The sequence below is a fragment of the Pituophis catenifer genome, unplaced genomic scaffold, assembly GCF_029215685.1.
Source record: "Pituophis catenifer annectens isolate HBS135680 unplaced genomic scaffold, rPitCat1.0.hap2 SCAF_9, whole genome shotgun sequence".
NCBI lineage: Eukaryota > Metazoa > Chordata > Lepidosauria > Squamata > Colubridae > Pituophis > Pituophis catenifer.
Window position 1 is genome coordinate 12,525,010 of NW_027256889.1, and position 25,932 is coordinate 12,550,941.

Genomic DNA, 25,932 nt, shown 5'->3' on the forward strand with positions numbered 1-25,932 from the left:
CAAACCTCTGGGTGGAGGAACAAATTTAAAGTACATAGACAGGTTTGGAAATATGTGCCACATCAGTTTTATTGTCTCCTGCTGGCAGCAATAGTATTTCCAAAGAACTGCATCATTCCTGGGATGGTTATTTCATCTTTGAACAAAATTTCCTGCTCCAATTGCTTACTCAGTTTCTAGTGATTCCCCAGTGTTTCTATTTAGGGAGGAGCACATATTTCTCCTATCAGTGACTTTAAATGAAGCACACTGAAACAATAGCTGTTTTTGCAGAACACACCATCTCCTAAACCGGTATTTCTCAACCTCGGCAAATTTTAAGATGTGCGGACTTCAACTCCCAGAATTCCCCAAGCAGCATTCAGTTCTGGGAGTTGGAAGTCCACACATCTTAAAGTTGCCAAGGTTAAGAAACATGCTCCTAGAGCATTTTATCTGAGTGACTGCATGTTAACATGGTTATCTGCATGTATTTCCAATGAGTTTCTTATAGAGACAAAATTTTATATAACAGAAAACCCTATTAGTTTCTGGTTGTGTCAATCTAAATTGCACTGGATGCTTAAACGTTTTAAACTTGCTTTCTGAAGTATCAGTGCGTGAGTCAAAAGTAACAGCAATGTACTTGAGCCCTGCTTATATTAGCACTACTGACATCAATATTGTACCCTCCAGGAAGACATGAATGCCAGTTACGTATTTTGAATTTATGTCACCAGCTAAGTGTTCTTAAGCATTACATTAGTGTTGTATTTCTACATCTGACAACATTAGCTACAGCTCAACAACTGATGCCTTTTAATAAAAATGTCAGTCCTTACTTTGGGCTGCCATGGACTAATGCAACTCTCCTGCTACAGTTTCTACACTGGATAAACAAGAGGCTTGTTCCAACTGTTAGGATAACTTACACGGAAGATACCCAGTTGACAATTCATGGGAAGGTCTACCTGACTCATCAGCCCCTCCCTCTTATTTTTGCAAATAAAAAATAAAAATAACTGGCACATACTGGAGAGAGGAACAGTCCTGGGTATTACTTTATGCCTTTATTCATCCAATACTTCGGGTCAATAATTATTTTGCACACTGCTCTTGGGGGGAACAGATGACTGACTTAGGTATACATCTGGACTCATGACTTCTGCTGGAAAAGTAAGGCTGTGGCTTTGGCTGGCATGCCAGTTGCGGTCCTACCCTATCTTAACTGTAGTGACTCGTGCCCTTGTCACCATCTACTTAGATTACCGCAACACACACTACATTTGAGGATCATTTAGTTTTCCGTTGGATCAAATTACAGGTGTGTTGACTGGTCTTTGCTGGTGGGATCGTATTATACCAGTAATGCAAGTCTTGCACTAATTGCCAATGGCCTTCCAGATGCAATTGAAAATGCTAACTTATATAACTCTATGAGACTTGCCCTTAATTGCAGGACTGCATTTTCCCATTGGAATAAGTTTGGGATGTTTGATATACACAGGAAAAAATATTAGCTGCACCCTTTGGAATGTGGGTGGGGATAAAATTCTATGACACTGCGTGGCTGGATGGCCGGACCAGTTCTTTGGAACAGCTTCCAAGTGCACATCTGAAAGGCTCCAACCCTGATTACATATTATAATTGCTCAAAGCAGATAGCACTTGGGTCTTAATCTTAGTTGGGTTACAATTTGGCTATTTTGTTACTCTATGTCTTCATTCACTGGTGGACCTTTTAGTGGTATATTTTTGTTATTGTGTATCATTTCTTGTGCATCTTGTAATCTTTAGCCCTTAGGCATGCACCACACAGAGGCACTTTGCTCCATCCTATATTCAGCAAAGTGGTCCTTCAAAAAAATTAGCAGCTTTATTACAGATTCCGGTTTAAAAACTTTTATAAACCAAGCTGAAAACTTTTAAGCATGCAACCGGTTTTCCTTATAACACAAAGAGCAGATAAAACTACACTGTGCAGAGGCTTATGTCATCAGTGTGCATTGTGCCAATCAGAGTAGGAAAATTCAACAATACACAAGCAGTGGTTTGCTTTGAAGAACTTCTGAAGGTAATATAGGCACGAACAAGTTGGGTTGTTTTTTTTTTTTTTTTGGCAATTATGGTTCTTGGAGTGATTGAGAGTTACATTTCTGAGAAATAGTACTACGCTAGAGGCATGAACTGGAAGACAAGCTACTTTACCTAATCTCTGATCAAAGAAAATTTAGTTACACACCTTATGTAAATTGCCTTAATTTCCCAAAGGCAGAAATACAGGATATAACTAAGACATAAGCTTCAAAGTTGCCAGGATAATACAGAAAACCTGGCACTCCAACGGTTACATCACTGACTGCACTCTTAATAGCTGAAATAATATAATGGGGGGAAAAGTTATTTCAAGTTGGATTTGGCTCCTGGTATTTCTTGGACTTGTGCTGTAGTTTTTTTTTTTTTTTTTTTTTTTGGTAACGATAAGAAGTCACTATGTTGTCACTGATTTCTGCCAGGCTGTTCTTCAACTTCCCAATTTAGACTAGAGCCTGGAACTGACCAACAGTTTCCTGTCCAAATAACAATGCCTTAAAGCATGCCCTCAACTTTTTGGGCACCAGGGACCAGTTCCATGGAAAGAGTTTTTTCCTCAGATCGGAGGGTGTGTGTGCTGTGGCCTGCCAGCGTAGCTGGTAGCAGATTCAGGCAGTGAGGAGGTTGGGGAGGAACATGGGCCAGCCCTGGAGTCTGGGGAAGGCTCTGATGAGGGCTCTGCATCGAGGGCAGAGTGGGGGCCAGGGCCGGATGCCAGTTATCAGTTGCCTTCAGAGTCAGACATCAGTGAGGCAGACGAACAGCTGGAGACTGTTCCCAGTGTGCGCATGCAGAGAGTTGCCAGGCGAAGGGAACAGCTAAAGAACAAGGGTGGACTTGGGAGTAAGGCCACAGGGGGATGATGAATGGCCCTCCCAGAGGGAATAAAAGAGTGAAAGGGGAGTGGAGTTTGCAGGGGACAATTAGTTTGCTTAATCAAGAGCCTTGGTACTACAGTGGTTTAAAGCACCCTGTTATTAACACAGCTGCCTGCAATTTACTGCTGGTTCGAATCTCTCCAAGGCTCAAGGTTGACTCAGCCTTCCATCCTTTCTAAGGTAGGTGAAATGAGGACCCAGTTTGTGGGGGCAATAAGCTGACTTTGTATAAAAATACAAAAGTATGAAGGCTATTGCTTAACGCACTGTAAGCCGCCCTGAGTCTCCGGAGAAGGGCGGCATATAAATCAAATTAAAAAAAAAAAAAAAAATTGGTTTGTGACTCTCCGAGACTCTTTGCCAAGTTTTGAAGATATCGGCCTGGCAGCTCTCCAAGCCAAATAAGGTCTGTGACTGTAAATTCTCCCTTGAAAGACTTTGCTGAAGGTGAATGAGAGGAACTCACTGTTTGTTTAATAAAAGGGGTTTTGTTGGGACCAGGATTCTGCTTCGTGCTTTTTGGGGAAGCCTAGGTCAGAACAGTGTGGTTTTGCATGCTGCTTGCATCCCACGGATGGGGATTCACTTGTTTGTGCAGCCTGGTTGCTGGCATGCCATACCCGATGTTGGTCCATGGACTGGGGACTGGGAATCCCTGCCTTAAATATAATGGTCAGTGTAAGACCAGCACATACCCTCAGTTTCATTTATATGAGCCCCACTCAGGCAATTCTCTTCGGGCGAGGGGAAAAAATAGCTCTATGAAGGCTCACTGAGGTCTGGAGTTTTCATTTCACCTCTTAAAGCCAGTCTGGGAAAAATAAACTCCAAAATGCAGCATCATCCACTGCAAGTCACTGACTGCAACCCTGCAGCCTCCAAAACTAACAAAGTATAATATAAGTGAGCTTCCAGACACAAAAATCCTAGTTTTTAGCATCCCACAATAGGAAAGTGAGACAACTAGAAGGGTTCTTATTTCTGTCCCTTCTCCAAATCCAAATCTACAGTAAAAAGAACTCCACGAACCAAAACTTTATTCATGGTTCAAAGGTGAACACTTGGCTCATTTCTCAGTTTTTAAGACAACTGGTCCTGTACCCGATTTCTTCCTCCTATAATATTACAGGACAAATGGGATAACAGGAATGCAGTGGCATGATCTATTCTTCAACCAATGTTTCCCTGTCAGGCGAGAGGGTACATTCACAGTTCCTTCTGCTGGTAGGCAGACAATAACTGGCGGATGCTGAGTCAACCCACAGTTGTTCCCATGAGAGGAAATGCGCCGACTGCCAGCTCCATACAAGTTTCTGCAAGATGGCTCTGGGTTGATCCAAAGAGGCTGGCTAAAATCCAAGCATGAAGAAATGAAAGAAGGGAGTTAAGATTTCACAAGAATGGAGTCAACATCTGGGACAAGGTACCACCCAGTGGCAGGCTGCTCCTTCCTTTCCACTTTATGGGAGGAGAATAGCCATCCTTGTGATAATCCTTGAAAAACAAAGGTGATTTTCAAAGAAGGAAAAACCATTTTATCCTAATGCATCCTGCTGGTTTAGTTGTTCTTTTTCCAACTGATGACCAGAGGGAATGGAAGCCACAATTTGCACTGAGAACACATGCAGCCCAGAGTCAGATTCTCATTCTCATTCCTTGTGCTTTTTCTTATGATGCTTCTTTTTTCTTTTCCGAGATGGACTGTTTTTTTCCTTACGTTTTGCCTTCTTCCGAGCTGGCTGATTTCCATTGTCAGAATTGGTGCTGTCAGAAGCCTCCAAGTCTGTGTTCTTACGTTTCCTTTTTTTCTTTTTATCCTGGTCAGGAGAAAAAAAAATGTCTTGATGAATTTTGTATGACAGAGCAAATATATCACTACATACAGGTAGTCCTTGACTTACGACTACAATTGAGCCCAAAATTTCTGTTGCTGAGACTGTTGTTGAGTTTCCCCCCATTTTATGATCCTTCTTGTCACTGTTGTTAAGTGAATCATTGCAGTTAAGTTAGTAACACAGTTCTTAAATGAATCTGGCTTCCCCATTGACTTTGCTTGTCAGAAGGTTGCAAAAGGTGATCACATGACCCTGACATACGGCAACTATCATAAATATGAACCAGTTCCCAAGAATCCAATTTTTTTATCATGTGGGGATGCTGCAATGGTCATAAGTGTGAAAAACGGTCATGAGTCTCTTTTTTCAGTGACGTTGTAACTTTGAACAGTCACTAAATGAACTGTTGTAAGCCAAGGAGTACTTGTATAATGGAGCTATTTCTCTGCAGTAATAAGGTCCGCTCACCCAAAAAATGCAGACTAGAAATAGAAGCCATTGTTTGTTACATAGAACACAGACTAAACTACATATGCAAACTGGCATCTAATTATAAATTAAGCATGCTCAATTTGTGCAGGGAAGTTTCAGTAGATACTTTGAATCTTTTAATGTCAGAGCTCTGTGAACTGCTATGAGTTCTTATCTATTTAACAGCTCTGTCCAGCAACATTTGACTGCAATGAAAGACAAAGGCAACTCTTTCGAAGACAGCAAAGTCCACATTCTGGACAGAGAGGACCGCTGGTTTGAAAGAGGGGTCAAAGAGACCATCTACATTAAAACTGAACAGCCCCTCTCTCCAGAGGGATACGACACCACCTGTCTCGTTTACAACAAAGCCCTTTCAGCAGTTCCAAGAAGGTTACGCACACATTTGCACTATTTAGGTGACCCTGACGGCACAGATAAACCTCCAAGTAGCCTCAACAACTTTCAGAGGGAGTGCTAAAGACCGGATGATTGCAAGGAATATAAATCCTTCCATTCTCCACCATTCAATCAGAATTGAAGAAGCTTCCTGGATGAGAAGCAAAACGTCTTCAAGGAAAAACAAAGAAAGTCCAGTTGCCTCTTGGAAAAGCATCTTTGGGCAATCATGACCTGGATGACAGAGAATGTCCATAGATACCTTTTTCCTTTTCTTCATAGAGTGGTGACCTTTCTTTTCATCTTCTGCAGGGACAGGTTCATCCTCTGGTATAAGGGTGTATTTTGTCCCTCCTGGCTGCATGAAGCAATCTTTGGCGAAATGACCTACAACAAATGAATTATATAGAAACATAAAATAAGGCAACCTTTATAGATTACTCTTCTCTATTTCCTCAAGATTTATACAGAACTTCTAGATGCTATTTATGCCTAAGTGCTTAAGTCTCATTACATTTATGTTCTCCAATTTTGAGGAAAAGGGCATATATTGTCACCATACAGAATAAAAATACTGTAGGCCCACAAATAAAGTTATATTTCCTTCATTTCTCAACTTCTTTCAGACCCCTATCTTCTCTGAAAATGAACAATGAACATAATTATTAATCACATACCTGGACAACCACACTTCTTACACACAGTGTTCAAAACAGCTTCTAAAGTGATCTTTTGACTGGTATAATCTTTAAAGGAGCATTTTTTCCGTGCCTCTTGACTGCATAAAAACACAAGAATTTTCAAAAACAGAAACACCATTAATATGGGAAAAACCTGGTTCTACTCGGAACAATGAACACATTCTAAGTTATGTCAAGAAAATTAATATTAAAAAACAGCTTTCTGAATTGTCACTATGATTTTTTTTAACTTATTGTCCATAATCAGAAATCTATGCAATCACAAAATTATTTTAGTAATCTTTTTATATCATTGAACCTGTCACAGCTCAAGACAGTTTAGATTCTACAAAAATATATTTTATAAAAACATGCTAAAAGTTACAAATGCAGCCCTGTCTAAACAGGCTAAAAGTTACAAATGCAGCTCTGTCTACACAAGTATGGATTTCAATTCCCAGAATTCCATAGCCACATTTTAAAGTTGCCAAGAAACACAGGTCTACCCCAAACAAGATGGTTTTCACTGCTTTGAAAATACACATTTGTGTATAAATAAAGAACAACAGAAATAGTGAAACTCATTTGCCAACACAGAGCTGAGATGGGCAGTTAAAAAGTGTGGGACATAAGTGTGGGAAGAATCCAACACCTTGGAATAGTACAATCACACTTCTTAAACATAAAATGTTGACTGGCTATTCTATGGGCAGGAAGAAAATCAACAGAAAGAATGGAATGAAGTGGTTTACAAGAAGACTGGATGAAATACTTAACAGGAATCCTCCACACTACATTTTGTGGCAGGGTCTCTTGGTTCATCGGTCCCCAACATTTTTGGCACCAGGTTTCATGGAAGACATTTTTTCCATAGACCAGAGGTGGGGGAGGGAGAAGGAGCACATAATTTAGATCCCTCACATGTGCGGTTTACAGTAGGGTTCACTTGGCCACCTCCAGCTGTGTGGCCCGGTTCCTAACAGGCCACAGATCGGCACTGGTCCACAGCCTGGGGGTTGGGGACCCGTCTTGGTGGTCTCTTCTACTGAGCTCAAAAAAACTGTTGGATTTTTACACTTTCTCCATGAGAAGTCATACTAGAAAGACCTTTGGTATAGAGAAGAAAGATTAAAGGAATGGAGATTTCACTTACTCAAGGACAACATTATTGAGGTCTAAGTCCTTTCCAGTTCCTTGGTTAACAACTTTCATGGAAAGAGATAGTTTCAGTTTGTCATCCGTCTTCTGAAAACACAAAGCAATACATTTTCATTTTTGTTTCATTCCCAGATACCCAAGGCAAAAACTGATGTTGAGATTATAACAATCACTTTAAGGTATTATACTTCAATCATTGAAATGTATTAATGTAAAATACATTAGCTATTCATAATGAGCTTTCAGATAGTATCAATCTACCGTGTTTCCCCAAAAATAAGACCCTGTCTTTTTTGAACCCTGAAATAAGTGCTTGGCTTTATTGCCATGCGCTCAAAAGCCCGATTGGGCTTATTATCAGGGGATGTCTTATTTTGGGGGAAACAGGGTAGCTATGTTTTTAAGGCAGAATTGGACTGGACATTTCATACTGGGTACTTTGTGAAATATGTAAAAAACTTTGAGTTGCATACTGTTACAATATATTTACAGAATGGATAATTTTTGAACTCATTTGAGATGTCTTGTAAGCACATCATTCATAAAACTCAATCTCATTCAATTCCATGTTTATTTAAAATTCCAATGAAATTAATGTTTTCTATGAGAATTTAGATTTTCAGATTGCATACTTTTTCAGTAGTTTTCAGAGTAAATGTTAAGACTGTGATATCATTCTTCTTTAATAAAAGTATTTGTACAGTAATTGCTAACGATGAAATCTTTATTGGTAGAAATCATAAAATGGAGCCACAAATTTACCTCTTTTCCTATAAGTTTCACCCACACTTTTTCTCCAACGTCCACCATCTCTGAAGGTTTGTCCACTCTACAGTTTGACATTTGGCTTTTGTGAACAAGGCCTACAGCAATAACGAGAGAGAAAATATTTTATTTTCTGCTAGAAATCAATAACATAATTTTCTAAAACAACCCACATTTTACAAAAAACTACTTATTTTTGTTTTATATCCATTTACCCATAATACAGGTAATCCTCAAGTTACAACAGTTAATTTAGTGACCTTTCAAAGTAACAACAGTTCTGAAAAAAGTGACTTATGTTTTGCAACTGTTGCAGCATCCCCATAGTCACATGATCAAAATTCGGATGCTTAGCAATTGGTTCATATTTATGACGGCTGCAATGCCCCAGGCATTTTGTGACGTTCTAACAATCAAAATCAATGCGGAAGCCAGATTCACTTAACAACTATGATACTAACTTAACAACTGCAGTAATTCACTCAACAACTGTGACAAGAAAGATCATAAAATGGGCAAAATTCACTTAACAATTCTCTCACTTAGCAACATAAATTTTGGGCTCAATAGTGATCATAAGTCAATGACTAGCAATGTAAGCTTTGTGTAAGCCACCAAGGTTACTTGGGAATGGATACGCTCAACACTTGTAAGTGGAAAAGTAATACCATTCACTATACTAACAAAAGAATGTCAACCAAAGAGTCACCATATAATTAATCAAACCTTGTTTTTGGGTTCCTGGAATTTTTATAAATGCTCCATATTCTGTCACAGAAGCAACCTGTAAAAAATATATATACCACCACTCACAAACAAAGCAACATTTATTAACCTACTGTCTCCTTATCCTGCTCCCAGTAACAACAGATGCTAGCACAATATACTTAGTTCTGTCTATTTGATGCCAAAGATCAGGTAGCCTCTTGAGATCTAACTGTTTGGAAATATCAGAGGGAATACTTACATAAATATGGGTCTACTGGTGTGCTATTTCTTTCACTGAATCTTATCCATCTTAAAAATTGAGACTAATATAGATCTATTTCAATCTATTTAGCTCTCATCAGCTAGCCATACCCTTACTTGGATTCGAACTTGGGCTGCCTGCATGTTAGGCAACTGTATTAACCTCTGAGCCACAAGTTCTCCTCCCTTCATCAGCTTGAGCCAGGGGAGAGATTAAGTGTTTTTCTATATATTCTTATATATTTCTATAAATAAGAAATTCAGCACCAAACCATCAACTGCTATAGCACAATTCCATACTATTTCTAAGATGTTATTCAAAAAGCTTTACCACAGCCGGTTAGTTTGTTCCTAAATCTATTGATTAACGACATCCTAGTCACTTATACGAAGGATATTTTTTAAAAAATGTGTTAATTGAACTTTAAAAAATATATATACATATTATCTATTTCAGGGGTCTCCAATCTTAGCAACTTTAAGCCTGGTGGACTTCACCTCCCAGAATTCCCCAGCCAGCTGCTGGCTGGGGAATTCTGGGAGGTGAAGTCCACCAGGCTTAAAGTTGCCAAGGTTGGTGACCCCTGATCTATTTAACCTATCTGAACTTCAAAAACTTGTTAACTGTGAAAACACATTTCTGTGATGTATTCAATCTCATCTCTCTGAAAATTAACTCTTTGGGACCATACCTCTCCTTGGAAAACAGCATAGAGTTCTGGAAGCTGATCCATTGCTTTCGAATACCACAAAAGGAGTTTATAACCAATCTTCTGATCAAGTTTCCTTTTCTATATTCTATATTATCCCCTGGGCAGCTAAAAAAAAAAAAAAAAGCTCTTGCACTGAAAAAGAGACAAAGTTAAGGGAGACATATTACAAATAACACAAGTCAGTAAAAAAACAGTAAGGCGAGTCCAAGCTCCCCCCCTCCCCTCATTCCGGTCAGCGTGTACACCTTGCTCCCCGCACCCCCTTCATCCGGCAGTGGATGATGGGAGCCGTCCTTCACTTCAATTTCACGTCCAGTATTGGACTACAACTATTGATTTACCTCACAGGAAAAAAAACCCTGTGAGGAGAAAATGACTGGCCTTGTCATCCTTGAGAAGGAGCAGCCAAACTGAAGGGAATTTAAAACTCGAAACCGCCTTCGCCGGTCCTTCTTGACCCCGACTCGCATCTTACCGCCGTCAGGATACAGACGCTCCAAATGCCGCCTTCGTTATCCGCTGCCCTCAAGAGCGCAGGCTGTCTTCATTCTCTCTCCCCCCACACCACCACCCCCCACTTCCAGCCAATGGGAAGACAGAATAAACGCAGGGTCGAGCGAGAGTCTCGACCATTCGGCGTTCTCCGTGTTAAGCGTGGTGACGTCGACGCTTACGTCTTGGTCCTCCCTCCTCTTCGCCAGCGTCTTGAGCCAACCGGCGTCGGGAAGGGCCGTGTCAAAACGCCAATGAGGAGGAGAGGGCGTGGCCTTCCCACTCTTGGACCAGCACGGCGGCGTTGAGGGTCAATAACGCGATGATCGACCCGCAGAAACGGAAGGCTCCCGGGCCGGATATGGCTCTGGTGGCGGCGGCGGCTGCTGCTAAGAAACCCCGCCATGAGCTCATCTTGGGGCCGGGTCCCGGAGCTGGGCAACCGCCTCCGGGCGCCTTGTTGCAGGCGGTGAGTTTCTTCCTGGGAGGGAAGCCGCTGTGTTTTTCCTTGAAATGGATGTTGGTGTGTGAGCCAAGGGAGAGATTAAGTGTTTTTCTAGACATATTCTTATATATTTCTATATATAAGAAATTGAGCACCAAACGGCTTTGCCCCCCAGAATCGTTTCATTAAAACGTCATTTCCTAATTCTTACCTCTTTCTACTAACCCGATTCGGAATTTTATTTTGCATTAGGTTTATCCGCTTGCTATGTTTTTGGGTGATTGCAAATTTATAATAATAATAATGTTTTTGGGTGATTGTAAATTAATAATAATGTTTTTGGGTGATTGTAAATTAATAATGTTTTTGGGTGATTGTAAATTAATAATAATGTTTTTGGGTGATTGTAAATTAATAATAATAATGTTTTTGGGTGATTGCAAATTAATAATAATAGTGATGATGATGATACCCAGTGATACCCATTGTCATCGGGGCACTTGGTACCATGTCCAAGAATTTTACAAAAGACATCAAGAAATTGCAGCTTCCTGCAATAACACCAGCGGAACTGCAAAAAATTACACTATTCGGAACATCATATATTTTAAGAAGATACTTGGTTAATACCTAGGACGCTGGCAGCAACCCGTATCAACCATTAGCACCAGTCAATCGTATTTGTGACACATTTTTAAATGTTCAGTTGACTGAGTTTCATGTTTAATGAATAAAATAATAATTAATAATAATAATAATAATAATAATAATAATAATAATAATAATAATAATAAATATCACTTGGAACACAACACGCCAGATATCACAGTTGTCGAAAACCTAAACGTACAATTTATTCACATCGCGGTACCAGGAGATGCCAGAGTCAAAGAAAAAGAACTGGAAAAAATCATGAAATATCGCGACCTGGCCATCGAAACTACACAGCTATGGATGAAACATGTAATGATGATACATTTTTAAATGTTCAGTTGACTGAGTTTCATGTTTAATGAATAAAAGTATAATAATAACAACAACACCGTCAAACATCCGGATTCGCCTATCAAGGTCCTTGGTAAGGACTCGATAGGTAGACAAAAATGCGAAACCCAGTCTGAACATCTGGCTCACTGTGCAATGATCACTAATAATAATAATAACAACACAATCCCTAACCCTACCTTAACCCATCAAACAACAATATCTGCCTATGGGGTCGTTGTTGCCCTTTAAGCTTCGAAGGGTGTGGGAGTATGAACAGATTTCCAGAGAATTGCAGGAACCATTTGCACTATTCAGGTGACCCTGAAGACACAGATAAACCTCCAAGTGATTCAAGGACCCTCTAAAAGGATGCAAATGACCAGCTGTTTGCAAGGAATATAAATCCTTCAATTTCCCCACCCTCCAGTCAGAGCTGAAGAAGCTTCTTGGATGAGAAGCAAAACATCTTCAAGGAAAAACAAAGAAAGTCCAGTTGCCTCTTGAAAAAAGCACTTTTGGGACAGCCATGACTTGGATGACTGAGAATCTCCATAAACTCTCTGAGGTTGGCTGTTTTCCAGCACATGTCTCATTACCCAACTAGGTAACATCATCAGTTTTAGAAGGGAATGGGGTTTGCTCTCTGATGTTACACTAGTTGGGAAATGAAACATTTGCAAGTAAACAACCAAACTCACAGAACATCAAGGATCCCTCGTTTTAACCCTGAGCTACAAATATTATCGTTTCTGAGAACATCTGCCTATCAAGCTCTTGGGAAGGACCTCGTGATGGATAAAATTCTAAATCTAGTCTAAACTTCTGGCTGAATGTGCAACACATGATAATCATAACCATTAAACTTCCTTGCTGCTTGACACTGAAAAATGATTATCCTCTCTTTGTTTATTAAATTATTAAACTTTCTATTAAACATGTTGACTGGTTTATACATGTATTTGCTGCATTTTATGTGATAAGTATTTGTTTGTTCAATTTATTAGGATGTTAATGCCCACATTATAAAAGCGCTATGGATACTATAAGCAAACATATAAAAATGCAGAAGAAATAATAACAATAAACGTATTAATCTCTTTTTGTGTGAATTCTGGTATTAATAGAATAAATGTTTATAGACTTTTAATGCAATCTTTCCTAATTCGTTGTCTGCAGTTGGACCTACAGTTTCTGCTATTTTAGCCATAGCTGTATGTTTGCATTTTCCACTGATTACAATATTTATCCTGTTTTCATAGCATTAAGTAAGAGGTGTCTGAGCCTTTCAAAATATATAGATCAATTTTCTTTCTGACTTAATTTTTTTTTCTACCAACGGTTTGTGCTTATTTATATCTTCTTGAATATGTTGCGTTTCCTTTCTATTTTAGGGCCCCCCAAGATGTTCCTCATTGCAAGCACCCATAATGTTACTTTCTGGTCATGAAGGAGAGGTTTATTGTTGCAAGTTTCATCCTAATGGATCCACCTTAGCCTCAGCTGGGTTTGACAGGTTGATACGTAAGTCAATTCTGTGATCTTTCTTTTGAGCGTGATAGGCTTGTTAAAGCTGCAGATTAGGTATTCTCAGAAGAGCCATTCCATTCTGATGAGAGTAAATAGAGACATACCTCTAATGCAGGGGTCTACAACCCCAGGTTCATGGACCGGCACCCGGCCATGGCATGCCAGAAACTGGGCCATGCAAACAAGCGAAGCGGGATGCAGGCAGTATATGAAACATCCCACCCCTCTCCACAGAAAAACTTCTCTCCATAGAACAGTCCCTGGTGCCCAAAAGGTTGGGGGGCCACTGCTTTAATGATGTGCACTGTTCAATAGTTTTTAGCAGAACTTTATTGTCATTTAAAAAACCTGCCTTCCATTGAGGACCTGTATACTGCACGAGTCAAAAAGAGGGCTGTGAAAATATCTACAGACCTCTCACATCCTGGACATAAACTGTTTCAACTCCTACCCTCAAAACGACGCTATAGAGCACTGCACACCAGAACAACTAGACACAAGAACAGTTTTTTCCCAAACGCCATCACTCTGCTAAACAAATAATTCCCTCAACACTGTCAAATAATTTACTAAGACTGCATTACTATTACTCTTCTCTTCTTTACTAGTCTCTATCTCTTCCCATTTATTAGTATAACCATGTCGCTTGTATCTTTCAATTTATATTGTTTTTATTTGTTTCCTAGTACGATTTGATAACTTATTAATAAGCTTGACTACCACTTGTATCTTTTTATTCTTGATGAATGTATTTTATTCTCCTTATGTACACTGAGAGCATAGACACCTAAGACAAATTCCTTGTATGTCCAATCACACTTGGCCAATAAAGAATTCTATTCTATTCTATTCTATTCTATTCTATTCTATTCTATTCTATTCTATTCTATTCTATTCTATTCTATTCTATTCTATTCTATTCTATCCCATCCCATCCCATCCCATCCCATCCCATCCCATCCCATCCCATCCCATCCCATCCCATCCCATTCTTTACAAAAGAATGCTTTACTTTTTCATCCTTTAGAGTAAGCAGAATTTTACTTTTTCTGTGCTTCAGTCTGCTGCTAAATATGTCAATTTTAGATCAAATATTAACAGCACTTTGATTACTTGTAATCTTACATGCAATAACACCTGCCTAATTGCAGACTGTGTATTAAGACACCTTTGATTTGAAATGATTGTTTGGTATATTCAGGAAAACACTATACTTAGGCTCGATCCTCCCTCTCATTTCAGTCCTATGGCATGTGTATGGTGACTGTGATAATTATGCCACTTTGAAGGGCCACAGTGGCGCAGTTATGGAACTACATTACAACACTGATGGCAGGTTGGTGGTTTTTTTTTATATATATTTTGTACAATATACCAAAATATTTCTCCGCTTTTGAAAACAAATAGTGATCTGTGATTTGACCAAAAAAAACCTCAATAGGAATGCAGAAAACTAGCTTCATATCATATACATATGTTGTGTTTTATTGTTTCTATGGTTTGCTGTTTTCTTTGAAAAGGACACTTGAATTTATTTTTTAAAAAATTACTTTGTTATTATAATCCTCAAATGAGTAAAAAAGTATGTGTATGTATGTTTATTGGGGACGCTGATCTTGTCGATCGAAAGGTCAGCAGTTCAAATCCCTAGTACCGTGTAACGGAGTGGGCTCCCGTTACTTGTCCCAGCTTCTGCCAACCTAGCAGTTCGAAAGCACGTAAAAAATGCAAGTAGAAAAATAGGGACCACCTTTGGTGGGAAGGTAACAGCGTTCCATGTGCCTTGGCATTTAGTCATGCTGGCCACATGACCACAGAGACGTCTTTGGACAGCACTGGCTCTTCGGCTTTGAAACGGAGATGAGCACCACCCCCTAGAGTCAGGAACAACTAGCACATATGTGCGAGGGGAACCTTTACCTTTATGTATGTATATATAAAAGGTAAAGGTTTCCCTGTCCAGTCGTGTTCGATTCTAGGACACGGTGCTCACCTCTGTTTCTTGGCTGAGGGAGCCAGCGTTGTCCAAAGACAATTTCTGTAGTCATGTAGCTAGCATGGCTATATGTCAAAGGCGCACAGAACATTGTTATCTTTCCACCAAAGTGGTATTTATCTAGTCGCATTTTCATGTGTTTGAATTGTGAGGTGGGCAGGTGTGTGTGTGTGTGTGTGTGTGTGTGTGTGTGTGTGTGTGTGTGTATATATATATATATATATATATATATATATATATATATATATATGCATATTCTTTCTAGCCAGGTTTTACCTACGTAAGCTAAGTTGTTCTACAGCCCTGGTTCTGTGAAATCTCATGAGAACCAGGGCTGTAGAACAACTTAGTTTACGTAGGTAAAACCTGGCTAGAAAGAATAAGCACATAAAATCCTGCGAAAAAGAAAAAGACATATATATCTCAAAAAGCACTTACATGTACATTACAAAAAAAAAAACGCTATATGTTTTGAAATAAGTGACTCCATTTTTAAACACGAAATAAACCATGCTCATAGCAAATCATATTCTTCACTGTTTTCATTGGATCGATGAACAGCCAGTTCAAAGGCTGGAAAGGATGTACATATTTTTTTCAATACAGGATTTTAAGATGGACTACAGATTCAAAGTTGTTCATAGAACAATAAATTATTATTATTATTATTATTATTATTATTATTATTATTATTATTATTTATTGGATTTATATGCCGCCCTCTCTCCAAAGGACTCAGGGTGGCTCACATCAAACGAAACAATCCCAATAAATACAAATTAAAACATTCTAAAACAGACTAAAAACCAATTTAAAACAGTAGACTAGGACTGGCTAGGACTGATGTCAAGTTTTAATTCAAAATCTTTAAATCTTATTTCTGCTCTCAAGACTATATTAATGCTTTAAATATCAGCTTAACACACAAGCCAGCCGAAAGTATATGAGGCAAAATTTCCTCAAAGATACTGCATCTTTAGCATGAAAAACTCAAAATGCACTCTTTTAGAAACTCCTACAGTAAAAGAGTACTGCATAATAGATTATATTCCCAAAGCTTTCAGTTGCTAGCAAGAGTAATAGCACTTAGACTTATATACTGCTTCGCAGTGCTTTTATACCCCTCTCTAAGCGGTTTACAGAGTCAGCATATGGCCCCCAACAATCTGGGTCCTCAGAAGGATGGAAGGCTGAGTCAACCTTGAGCCTGGTGAGATTTGAACTGCCAAATTGCAGGCAGTCAGCAGAAGTAGCCTTCAGTACTGCACTCTAACCACTGTGCCTCAGTGCTAGGCTTTATTTTACCCATCATGTATTGCTTGTTGCATAGTTATCTAATAGTTTAATTGTAGCAAAACAAACAAGATGGCCTTTTCCTTTAATGCTACAAGCAATATTAAAGTGAGCCCCCAAAGAATTGCTTGTCTAGTATCTTTCTCTTATCTGATGGACCATTTTTAATGTGATAAGTAACTTTTAAGTGTCGAGAAGTACCAGCTTTACAAGATTCATAGCCATTGCCTTTTTTCACAGCATGCTGTTCTCGGCCTCCACGGATAAAACAGTAGCAGTATGGGATAGTGAGACAGGAGAGAGAGTGAAAAGACTTAAAGGACACACTTCGTTTGTCAACTCCTGCTATCCAGCAAGACGTGGACCTCAGTTGGTTTGCACAGGCAGCGATGATGGGACAGTGAAGGTCAGCATTTGTACTATAACTCTTGCAGGATAACAGCGAGGGCTGGTTTGGTGTAGTTTTAATTACAGACCAAGAAACCTGGTCTGTCCTGCCTTCGGCTTAAAAGCCAACAGGATGGTTTTAGGCTAGCCTTTCTAATTGCCAGTCTTCCTGGTTGTCTGTTAGAAGCCAATGACTTTCAGCCTCTTTTGAATAGGCAGTGCCATTTTTTTCTCCTTTTTTTAATACTTGGTATTGTGATACTGTTTATATATAACCTTGTGGCAGCATTAAATGAATGTTTAAAGGTTTTGGGCCCCCTTTATTTTTTTTTTAAGTTTTTTATTTTTATTTCTCATAAACACATTTACACGTACAGTCATTTATCTGTCATTTTTCATTCACCTTATCTTTTAACTTTCATTTTTACTTTTTCGGGGCTACTCTTTTACCATTTACCTTTACTCCAACCTTTCTTCTTCTCCTCCCCTTCTTTTCCTTCCTCTTTCTCCTCCTACTTTCTTCCTTTCCTTCTCTTTCCTACTTCTGCTTCTCTTCCCCCACTCCTCTCTTCTTTCCCCCTTCTAACCTTCTCTTCTACTCCTCTTTCCCCTCCCTTTTCTTCCTCTCCTTTTCCCTTTCTTCTTTCTCCTCTCCTCTCCTCTCCTCTCCTCTCCTCTCCTCTCCTCTCCTCTCCTCTCCTCTCCTCTCCTCTCCTCTCCTCTCCTCTCTCTCTACTCCTTCCCCTGTCCTGTTGTTTCCCTTTTCAGTTCAATCTAAAGTGGTATTCAAGCAGCCCCGATTTTCTAATTATCTTTATTCTCATTTCAATTTTTGAAATGGGTTTTGGGCCTCCTGAGGGGGATGTTTGCTATCCCCCCAATCGATGCACACATAGATTGGTCATCTATGCCAAAACAAGCCTACAAGCTAGAGAAATACTTGGAATTTTAGGAGAACCTCTGTAGGCCAGAGGTGTCCAACCTTGGCAACTTGTAAGACTTGTGGACTTCAACTTCCAGAATTCCCCAGCCAGCATGTGCTTGTGGTTTTACCACCAAAATATGTACAGATGGGTTCTTTATCCTGTTCGTCATCCTTATAATGCATATGAAAAAGGGGGTTGCTTTTTGGGATTTTTTTTCCCTCTGGAAGTATATCTCTTCTTAACCATATATGCTCAATCTGTAAATTTTGGGGAGTGGCACACAGTAGCTGTATCTTCATTGCTTCTTCCCTACATTTCTGTTCATAATTAATAGGTTTAAGAGAAGATAGATAGATAGATGATAGATAGATAGATAGATAGATAGATAGATAGATAGATAGATAGATAGATAGATAGATTAGAGTAGAGTAGAGTAGAGTAGAGTAGAGTAGAGTAGAGTAGAGTAGAGTAGAGTAGATCAGGGGTCAGCAACCTGTGGCTCTGGAACCACATGTGGCTCTTTCACCCCTCTGCTGCGGCTCCCTGTCACTCAAAATATGTGTCACAACCACCAATGTGCAACACCCACTGGCACGCGATTTATTGAGCTTTTCAACCCCCAATAGGCCAACCATGGATAAATCCAAGAAAAGAAAAGTTTCTGAAGAAAAGAAAATGTTTAATTCAACTACATAGGCTAGTTTTGTGGCTGCTCAAGAAATAGTCAGGCACGGGAAGGGTTTTGTGGCTCCCGATGTTTTCTTTTCTGTGGGAAACGGGTCCAAATGGCTCTTTGAGAGTTTAAGGTTGCAGACCCCTGCAGTAGGTAGATAGGTAGGTAGGTAGATGGAGGGAGGGAGAGAGGGAGGGAGGGAGGGAGATACATAGATATATAAAAAAATAAAACACTTTTTTTTCTTCTCAGCTCTGGGACATCAGGAAGAAAGCAGCTGTTCAGACCTTCCAGAACACCTATCAAGTATTAGCTGTGACCTTCAATGATACCAGTGATCAAATAATATCTGGCGGTATCGACAATGATATCAAGGTCAGTTGACTTGGTCTAGGAAGTCAGGCTTCATATTTATTTTAAAACTGGTTTGTTTTTTCCTCTTTCATTTAGCGCTGTAAAATAAAACGGGCAGCCCCAGATAAAAATGGGTTAAAAAGCATGGCTGGTATGGAGGTTGTCTAATTTTCCTGTGGCATTTGAAATGTAAATTCTTTTGTGAGGGCGAGTAGGCAGTGCGCTCTGATATTTCAGGTTTTTCTAAGGACAAGAATAGAAAATGGATTTGGCCAGGTGCCCCGTATGTAGGCCATGAATGATGTGGGGCTGTGGGTAGGCATCTCTTTCCACACCTCTAAAATTCTTTTGGATTTTACTCCTAAAACGTCATTGTTTTTAATACAGGTAGTCCTCAGCTTACGACCATAATTATCCAAAATTTCTATAGCTAAGGAAGATAGTTGTTAAGTGAATGATAACCCATTTTACGACCTTTCTTGCCACAGCTAAGTGAATCCCTGCAGTTGTTAAGTTAGTAACTTGGTTTGTTAATGAATCTGGCCTCCCCATTGACTTTGCTTGTCAGAAGGTCAGAAAAGCTGATCATACAACCCTGGGACACTGCAGCCATCATATATAGGAGACAGTTGCCAAGCGCCTGTATTTTAATCACATGGCTATGGGGGATGCTGCAACGGTCATAAGTCACTTTTTTCAGGGTCATTGTAACTTTGAACGGTCACTAAATGAATCATCAAGGACTACCTATAGAATCAATTGCTGGAAAGAAATCCCTGTGTCTGGAACATTGGTGTAGGCTAGAAGTCTAACTTTTACTACAACTTAAATATGACCCCAGGGGGAGGGCCTTCTCTGTGGGGGCACCCACTATCTGGAATGAGCTCCCCCCGGAGATACGGAGGATCCCGGATCTGCGCACTTTCCGCCGTGCTCTTAAGACCCTCCTATTCCAGCAAGCCGGCGTGGCCTAATTTTCTCCCCTTTTAAATTTTTAAACTGAAATTTTAATTTGTTTTAAATTATTGGGATTTTTAATTGTCTTGGGCTAAATTATTTAATTTGGTTTTAAATTGTTTCTAGCTTTTGTATTTCTGTATTTTATCCTGTGCCTGTTCACCGCCCTGAGTCCTTCGGGAGTAGGGCAGTATACAAGTTTAATAAAACATAAAATAAACATAAAACATGACACTTTCAGGGCCTCATTTTATTTATGGTAATTACTTCTTAGTTTCTAGTGGAATGGTGCGGTGGCCTAGAGGTGGAGCTCTCGCCTCATAATCAGGAGGCTGTGAGCTCGATCCTAGGTAGAGGCAGATATTTCACTCTCTCCGGGAACACTGAGAATATATCTGCTGAACAAAACTCCACATTGGTGACAGGAAGGGCATCCAACCATTAAATACTCTGCAAACATTCAGTTGGCCAGATGCTATCCCACAAGAGATTATGGGGTCGAAGATGATGATGACTTCTTAAGTTTCTGGTACGTCTTTCAAGTGTAAAATGCCAGACCTGTGTTAAATCTCTTAAAGGTATGGGACCTTCGTCAGAACAAGCTAACTTACACAATGAGAGGACATGCGGACTCTGTCACCGGTCTCAGCCTAAGTGCAGAGGGCTCTTACTTGCTTTCCAATGCAATGGACAATGCAGGTAATCACTTTCTCCTTACTCTATTTCCATACCTCCAGGTGTGGTATCCTCATCAGTTGCTCATTAGTGGCAAGCAAATCAGAATAGCAATAGCACTTACACTTGTATACCGCTTCATAGTGCTTTACAGCTCTCTCTAAGCAGTTTACAGAGTCAGCCTATTTCCCCCAACAATCTGGGTCCTCATTTTACCCACCTCGGAAGGATGGAAGGCTGAGTCAACCTTGTGCTGATCAGAATTGAGCTCCTGGAGTAAGCTTGCAATACTGCCTTACAACCACGGCTCTTGTTGCACACCTACCATATTTTTCGGAGTATAAGATGCACCAGACTATAAGATGCACCTACCTTTTTTGGTGAGGAAAAGAAGAAAAAGAAATCTCCCTCTGCCTCCCAGCAATTTTGCCTCATTGCAGCAAATACCAAACAGCCTGCTTTATTTTCATTTTAGTTTTCAGCATAGCTTGATTAGCACAAGGAAAAAAAAATCTGCTCCAGCAATTTACCTCCTTGCAGCAAGCAGCAGAGGCCCAGGCAAAACAGCTGAGAGCAAAACAGCTGAGAGTTGAGAGGCCAATCCAATCAACTTGTGCTAATTAGGTTGTGCTGAAGCTGAAAGAACTGTTTCTTCTTGCTGTTTGCTGCAAGGAGGTAACTGCTGGGAGGCAGAGGCCAAAGGGTGGGGGCCAGTGGGAGGGAGGGGCTACATTCGGTGTATAAGACGCACCCAAATTTTCACCCCCTTTTAGGGAAGAAAAAGGTGCGTCTTATACACCGAATGTAGCCCCTCCCTCCCACTGGCCCCCCTTTGGCCTCTGCCTCCCAGCAGTTACCTGGTATTTATTTAAAAGATTTATAAGGTCATTGTAAAACACAACAGTGGGCAGCTCATTACATGACTCCAGCATGCTGCAGCCACCTAAATACATGCGAGTTGTCAAGTACCTGGATTTTGACCACGTGGCTGTGGGATGCCACGGCAAGGAGCGGTCATAAATCACTTGTTGTGATGCAGTTGTAACTTCAATCGCTAAACAGATGGTTGTAAGTCAAGGACTCCTTGTAATAATTATGGCCATGGTAAATAATTTACTAACAGCACTCATAGTTTTAGAGCAACAGTGGTGTACAGACGAAAATTAAGAATGGGAGATAGTGTTCTGACCTAGACTTCCTTAATAGAATAGAATAGAATAGAATTTTTTTATTGGCCAAGTGTGATTGGACACACAAGGAATTTGTCTTGGTGCATAGGCTCTCAGTGCACATAAAAGAAAAGATACATTCGTCAAGAATCATAAGGGACAACACTTAATGATAGTTATAGGGTAAAAAGCATGAAGCAGAGTCTTGATCCCGGCAAAACCCTTTTTATTTACACAACTGTGAATTCCTTTCATTCACAGGCAGCAAGGCTTGGCAAACAGTCTTTCAGAGGAATATTTATCAACACAAACCTTATCTCACGTGGAACGCTGCCAGATAACTAGTTTCCAAGTGTAAGACAAAAGTTGGCACAGAGTCTCTTAGAGTCACAAACAGAACTTTCCACTCTTGAAATGACTGACCGAATGAATTGTTTCCTGCAAAAGCCCCCTCCCCATTCGCTCCTCTTTTATTTCCTATGGGAGGGGCCAATCACCTCCAAGGTGTGGCTTTACTCCCAAGTCGACCCTACTTTCTTAGTTCTTCTTGTCTTCTGGCAGCTCTGCACATGCACACACTGGGAACAGGCTCCAGCTGTTCCTCTGCCTCACTGCTGTTTAGCTCCCTCTCTGCCTCCGACGCAGAGCCCTCATCCGAGCTTTCCCCAGCCCCCAGGACTAGCCCAAGTTTCTTCCCAACCTCCTCACCGTCCGACTCTGTTGCCAGTTCCGCTGGCCACCAGTGGGCCACAACAGATAGGCTTAAGTGACAATTTTCTGGTGGAATCCAAGACGTGAAACAAAAAGATAAAGGAACAATTAAGAGAGAATCCTACATTGGTTGTTATGTCGCTTCCTCGTTCAAAGTGAGAAATAATTTTAAATTGCCCTCTTTTGATTCGAACAATAACGGATGAAATTCAGCAACTAGTGTTGGGTTTTGAGTATTTGGCTTTCAGCTGTCCTCCCAGGGATCTTTAATCTTGGCTGTCAGGGAGAGCTGAGATGATAATCACTCTACATGTTGCAACTTTATTTGATGTTATTGTTGTTATTATTGCATTAAAATTACATTTTAGCAGCTGGCTGGCAATTAAACCTGCATTACGAGCCAATATCGAAATAATTAGCTCTGGATGCGACATGCTGGTTTTGATTTTGTTCTAGTTCGTATCTGGGATGTGCGGCCCTTTGCTCCCAAAGAAAGATGTGTGAAGATACTCCAAGGGAACGTGCATAATTTTGAGAAGGTAAGTGAAGTGTTGGCTGAAACATTGCTTGTTTATGGCTGCTAGTTGAAAGTTAATTGATGAATAAATGGCTTTTAAAATTGGGAATTGCTGCAAACCCTTTAACAAGGCCTATGTTGGAAATTAACGGGCGGGATAAAATTCCAATTAGAGCTGCTGCAAAAGAGCTCCCTTCCCCCCCCCCCCCCCCCAATGCAGTTGTCGTCATCTATAAATTAACCATCTTTGACATTTCACAACCTATTTCATAGTAAGAAAACAAGATGCTTTTAGTTCTGGCAATAAAATCTGGTACAGAACTGCAGACTAAGGTTTCAGAGGAAAGCCATTCCTGAAGTATTGTTAATATCGCGCAAGCCCTGGTAGATTTCCTTTCAGATAAAAATAAAGAGCATGAAAAATGCCTGGAATCGGACTGTGTTTTCTTGTTTGTTAGAACCTTTTGCGATGTTCCTGGTCCCCAGATGGAAGTAAAATAGCTGCTGGATCTGCAGACAGGTAAAAAATCTGCGGGTTTAACTTTTAAACATTTAAAAGCCCCGCGTTTTATTTTAGCAATAAATAAATTGACGATGATGATGTTGATACTTAAAACCAAGCTGATCCAGAGAGGGTCTTGGTTAGTCTCAGTTGCAGTGGCCACCTTTATTTTATTTTTTTTACTGTATTTTATTTAGTCACTTGTCTTGTACGTTCCTTTTAATTATAATACACAGAATTTTGTTTTGATCTGCAGGGTCTAAAATGCATAACAAACCATATACCTGCCACAGTTTTGCAGCGGTACATTCAGATTCATTGATTCTAACTCTAATTATACAGAGTTGTGTTAACTAGCTGCAATTCACCGTTCTGAAGCTGGTGTCAAGTTTCTGAAAGATGCCCTAATTAATTCATGAGCCATGATCCAAACTTCAAAGGAAATATAGTCATTTATTAGGAGCAACATTCTGGCAATACTCGGATGCAGTTAGGACTGATCCCACGTAGATTTACGTTCCCCTACCACCCTGTCTCTCCCCTCCTCTCTGGCCATGTCATAAATCACATTCTCCAATTAACCACTTTGGCTGGCTGTGAAACCTAACACCCTCCTTCTGATTGCGGTCAGAAAGAATGTATGGAATTCACTTCAGTTCTCCCTCCCTCCTGCTCATGGCAACTTGAAAGCTTTGCAAGTTGACAGCTGGCTTCTGAGGTTGGCAGATTAGAACCATGCTGGAAACTCTTTAAGTTTCTACTAACACGACAAATGAATACTAAAATGCAAATCTAAGCACTTAAAAAAAATTCTCTAGTGGTATTTAACGTGGATAAAACATTATATGCTCATCAGCTTCTGTGTTTATATATTGTTTGAGAGTCAGAAGGCAACTGTGGTCTCTTATGTGCAGGGAGGCTTTTATGTGTGTTTGTCATCATACACAGGTTTGTTTATGTGTGGGATACAACCTCTAGAAGAATCCTCTACAAACTTCCAGGCCATGCGGGTTCGATAAATGAAGTGGCATTTCACCCAGAAGAACCAATAGGTAAGTCCTTCCTATGCATGGCCAGCAACCTTGAACATAAGTGCTAATCAGAGGTGGGTTTCAGCAGGTTCCAACCAGTTCTGGAGAACTGGTAGCAGAAATTTTGAGTAGTTCAGAGAACCAGTGGTAAAAATTCTGACTGGCCTCGCCCCCATTTATTCCCTGCCTCCTGAGTCCCAGTTGATTGGGAGGAAATGGAGATTTTGCAGTATCCTTCCCCTGCCACGTCCACTTAGCCACACCCACCAAGCCACACCTACAGAACCGGTAGTAAAAAAATTTGAAACCCACCATTGGTGCCAATGTGTGAAATTATCCTTTTAAATAATCTTGTTAACATACCCTGAAGGAGGAGTCCTCCTTCCTTGCTGGTTCATTGCTCTGTTAGGTTTGCCTTGACGCTTAGGGTTACATATATTTAAATATTTAAGCTGGTAAAATAAAACAAGTCTCAGAATGGTTCAAATGGGGCCTTTCACTTACCTTTAACCAATTCTGCATTCCTTTCCATCAGTACTTTCTGCGTCTAGCGACAAAAGACTGTATATGGGAGAGATCCAGTGAGGAGGAGGAGGAGAAGAGAACCATGGATTAATTTGGAAGATTTGCAGAACTCGATTGCTTCCAACCAATTTGAAAAGAAGAAGAAGAAGGAAGAAGAAGATGGTCCATGAAGAGACTACAACTGTCATGTTTCCTAGGCAGCGTTAAATCGTCACCTGTCTCCTAAAAGATCTCTTCTTGAATTCTTTAACCACATTTACAGAAGCCTAAGACACACGGCAGTCCTGTTCCATCATTTGGATGGATGCACAACTGCTTTATTTTACCTTTAAAATGTGTGCTCTCTTTTATTTTTTTTGAAAATGTTTTGACCATGGTAAAGTGGGGAAGTAGCATTTAATATTGCATGCTTCCCTAAGATTCGTATGTCATTTTTATATTAAAAAAAATGAAATGCCATATAAAAATTGCAGGTGGAATTTATTGACATATATGTCTTTTGCCGATATATGACAGCCCAGGGGCAGAAGACTGGGCTAGATACAGCAAAGTTACCATATTAAATAATCCTTACAGTGGGTAGCAGCGTGCTAGTGTAATATTTCATATAGATTAATTAGGATTCTTTTTATTGGATTTTTTTTTAACTCAAAAGGATAGCCTAAACTGAATTGCAGAATCACTTGTCTGCTCAACAGTGAATATCACCCAAAATAACCCATTCAGAAAACGATTAATTGATAACGATATACCGTATGGGATTGTGGCTGTCTTCATTCACATACTGTAAGTGGTCTGGTTTTTTTCCCTGTAAATTGTAAATT

At 40.0% G+C, this 25,932-nt stretch overlaps 2 protein-coding genes across 3 annotated transcripts; one reads left to right on the forward strand and one right to left on the reverse strand.

Annotated features, from left to right (window-relative positions):
• Positions 1-3,971: 3,971 nt before the first annotated feature.
• On the reverse strand, positions 3,972-10,490 carry ZCCHC17 (zinc finger CCHC-type containing 17). 2 transcript variants are annotated; one of them, XM_070949563.1, is made up of 8 exons: positions 10,417-10,490; positions 9,921-10,046; positions 8,986-9,043; positions 8,257-8,357; positions 7,490-7,581; positions 6,334-6,434; positions 5,919-6,043; positions 3,972-4,768 (listed from the first exon to the last, which is right to left on the reverse strand). In XM_070949563.1, the coding sequence occupies exons 2-8, from the start codon at positions 9,960-9,962 to the stop codon at positions 4,601-4,603; spliced, it is 687 nt and encodes a 228-aa protein (XP_070805664.1). In that variant the 5' UTR covers positions 9,963-10,046; positions 10,417-10,490; the 3' UTR covers positions 3,972-4,600. The 2 variants fall into 2 exon arrangements, with proteins under 2 accessions (XP_070805664.1, XP_070805665.1); XM_070949564.1 differs by lacking the exon at positions 8,986-9,043.
• Positions 10,491-10,724: 234 nt separating this feature from the next.
• Positions 10,725-25,811, forward strand: SNRNP40 (small nuclear ribonucleoprotein U5 subunit 40). The gene is made up of 10 exons (XM_070949505.1): positions 10,725-10,902; positions 13,257-13,386; positions 14,635-14,728; positions 16,922-17,087; positions 18,920-19,042; positions 20,557-20,677; positions 22,990-23,072; positions 23,509-23,570; positions 24,501-24,604; positions 25,119-25,811. Exons 1-10 carry the CDS (start codon positions 10,756-10,758, stop codon positions 25,166-25,168), a joined length of 1,080 nt encoding a protein of 359 aa, XP_070805606.1. The 5' UTR covers positions 10,725-10,755; the 3' UTR covers positions 25,169-25,811.
• The last annotated feature ends 121 nt before the right edge of the window (positions 25,812-25,932 follow it).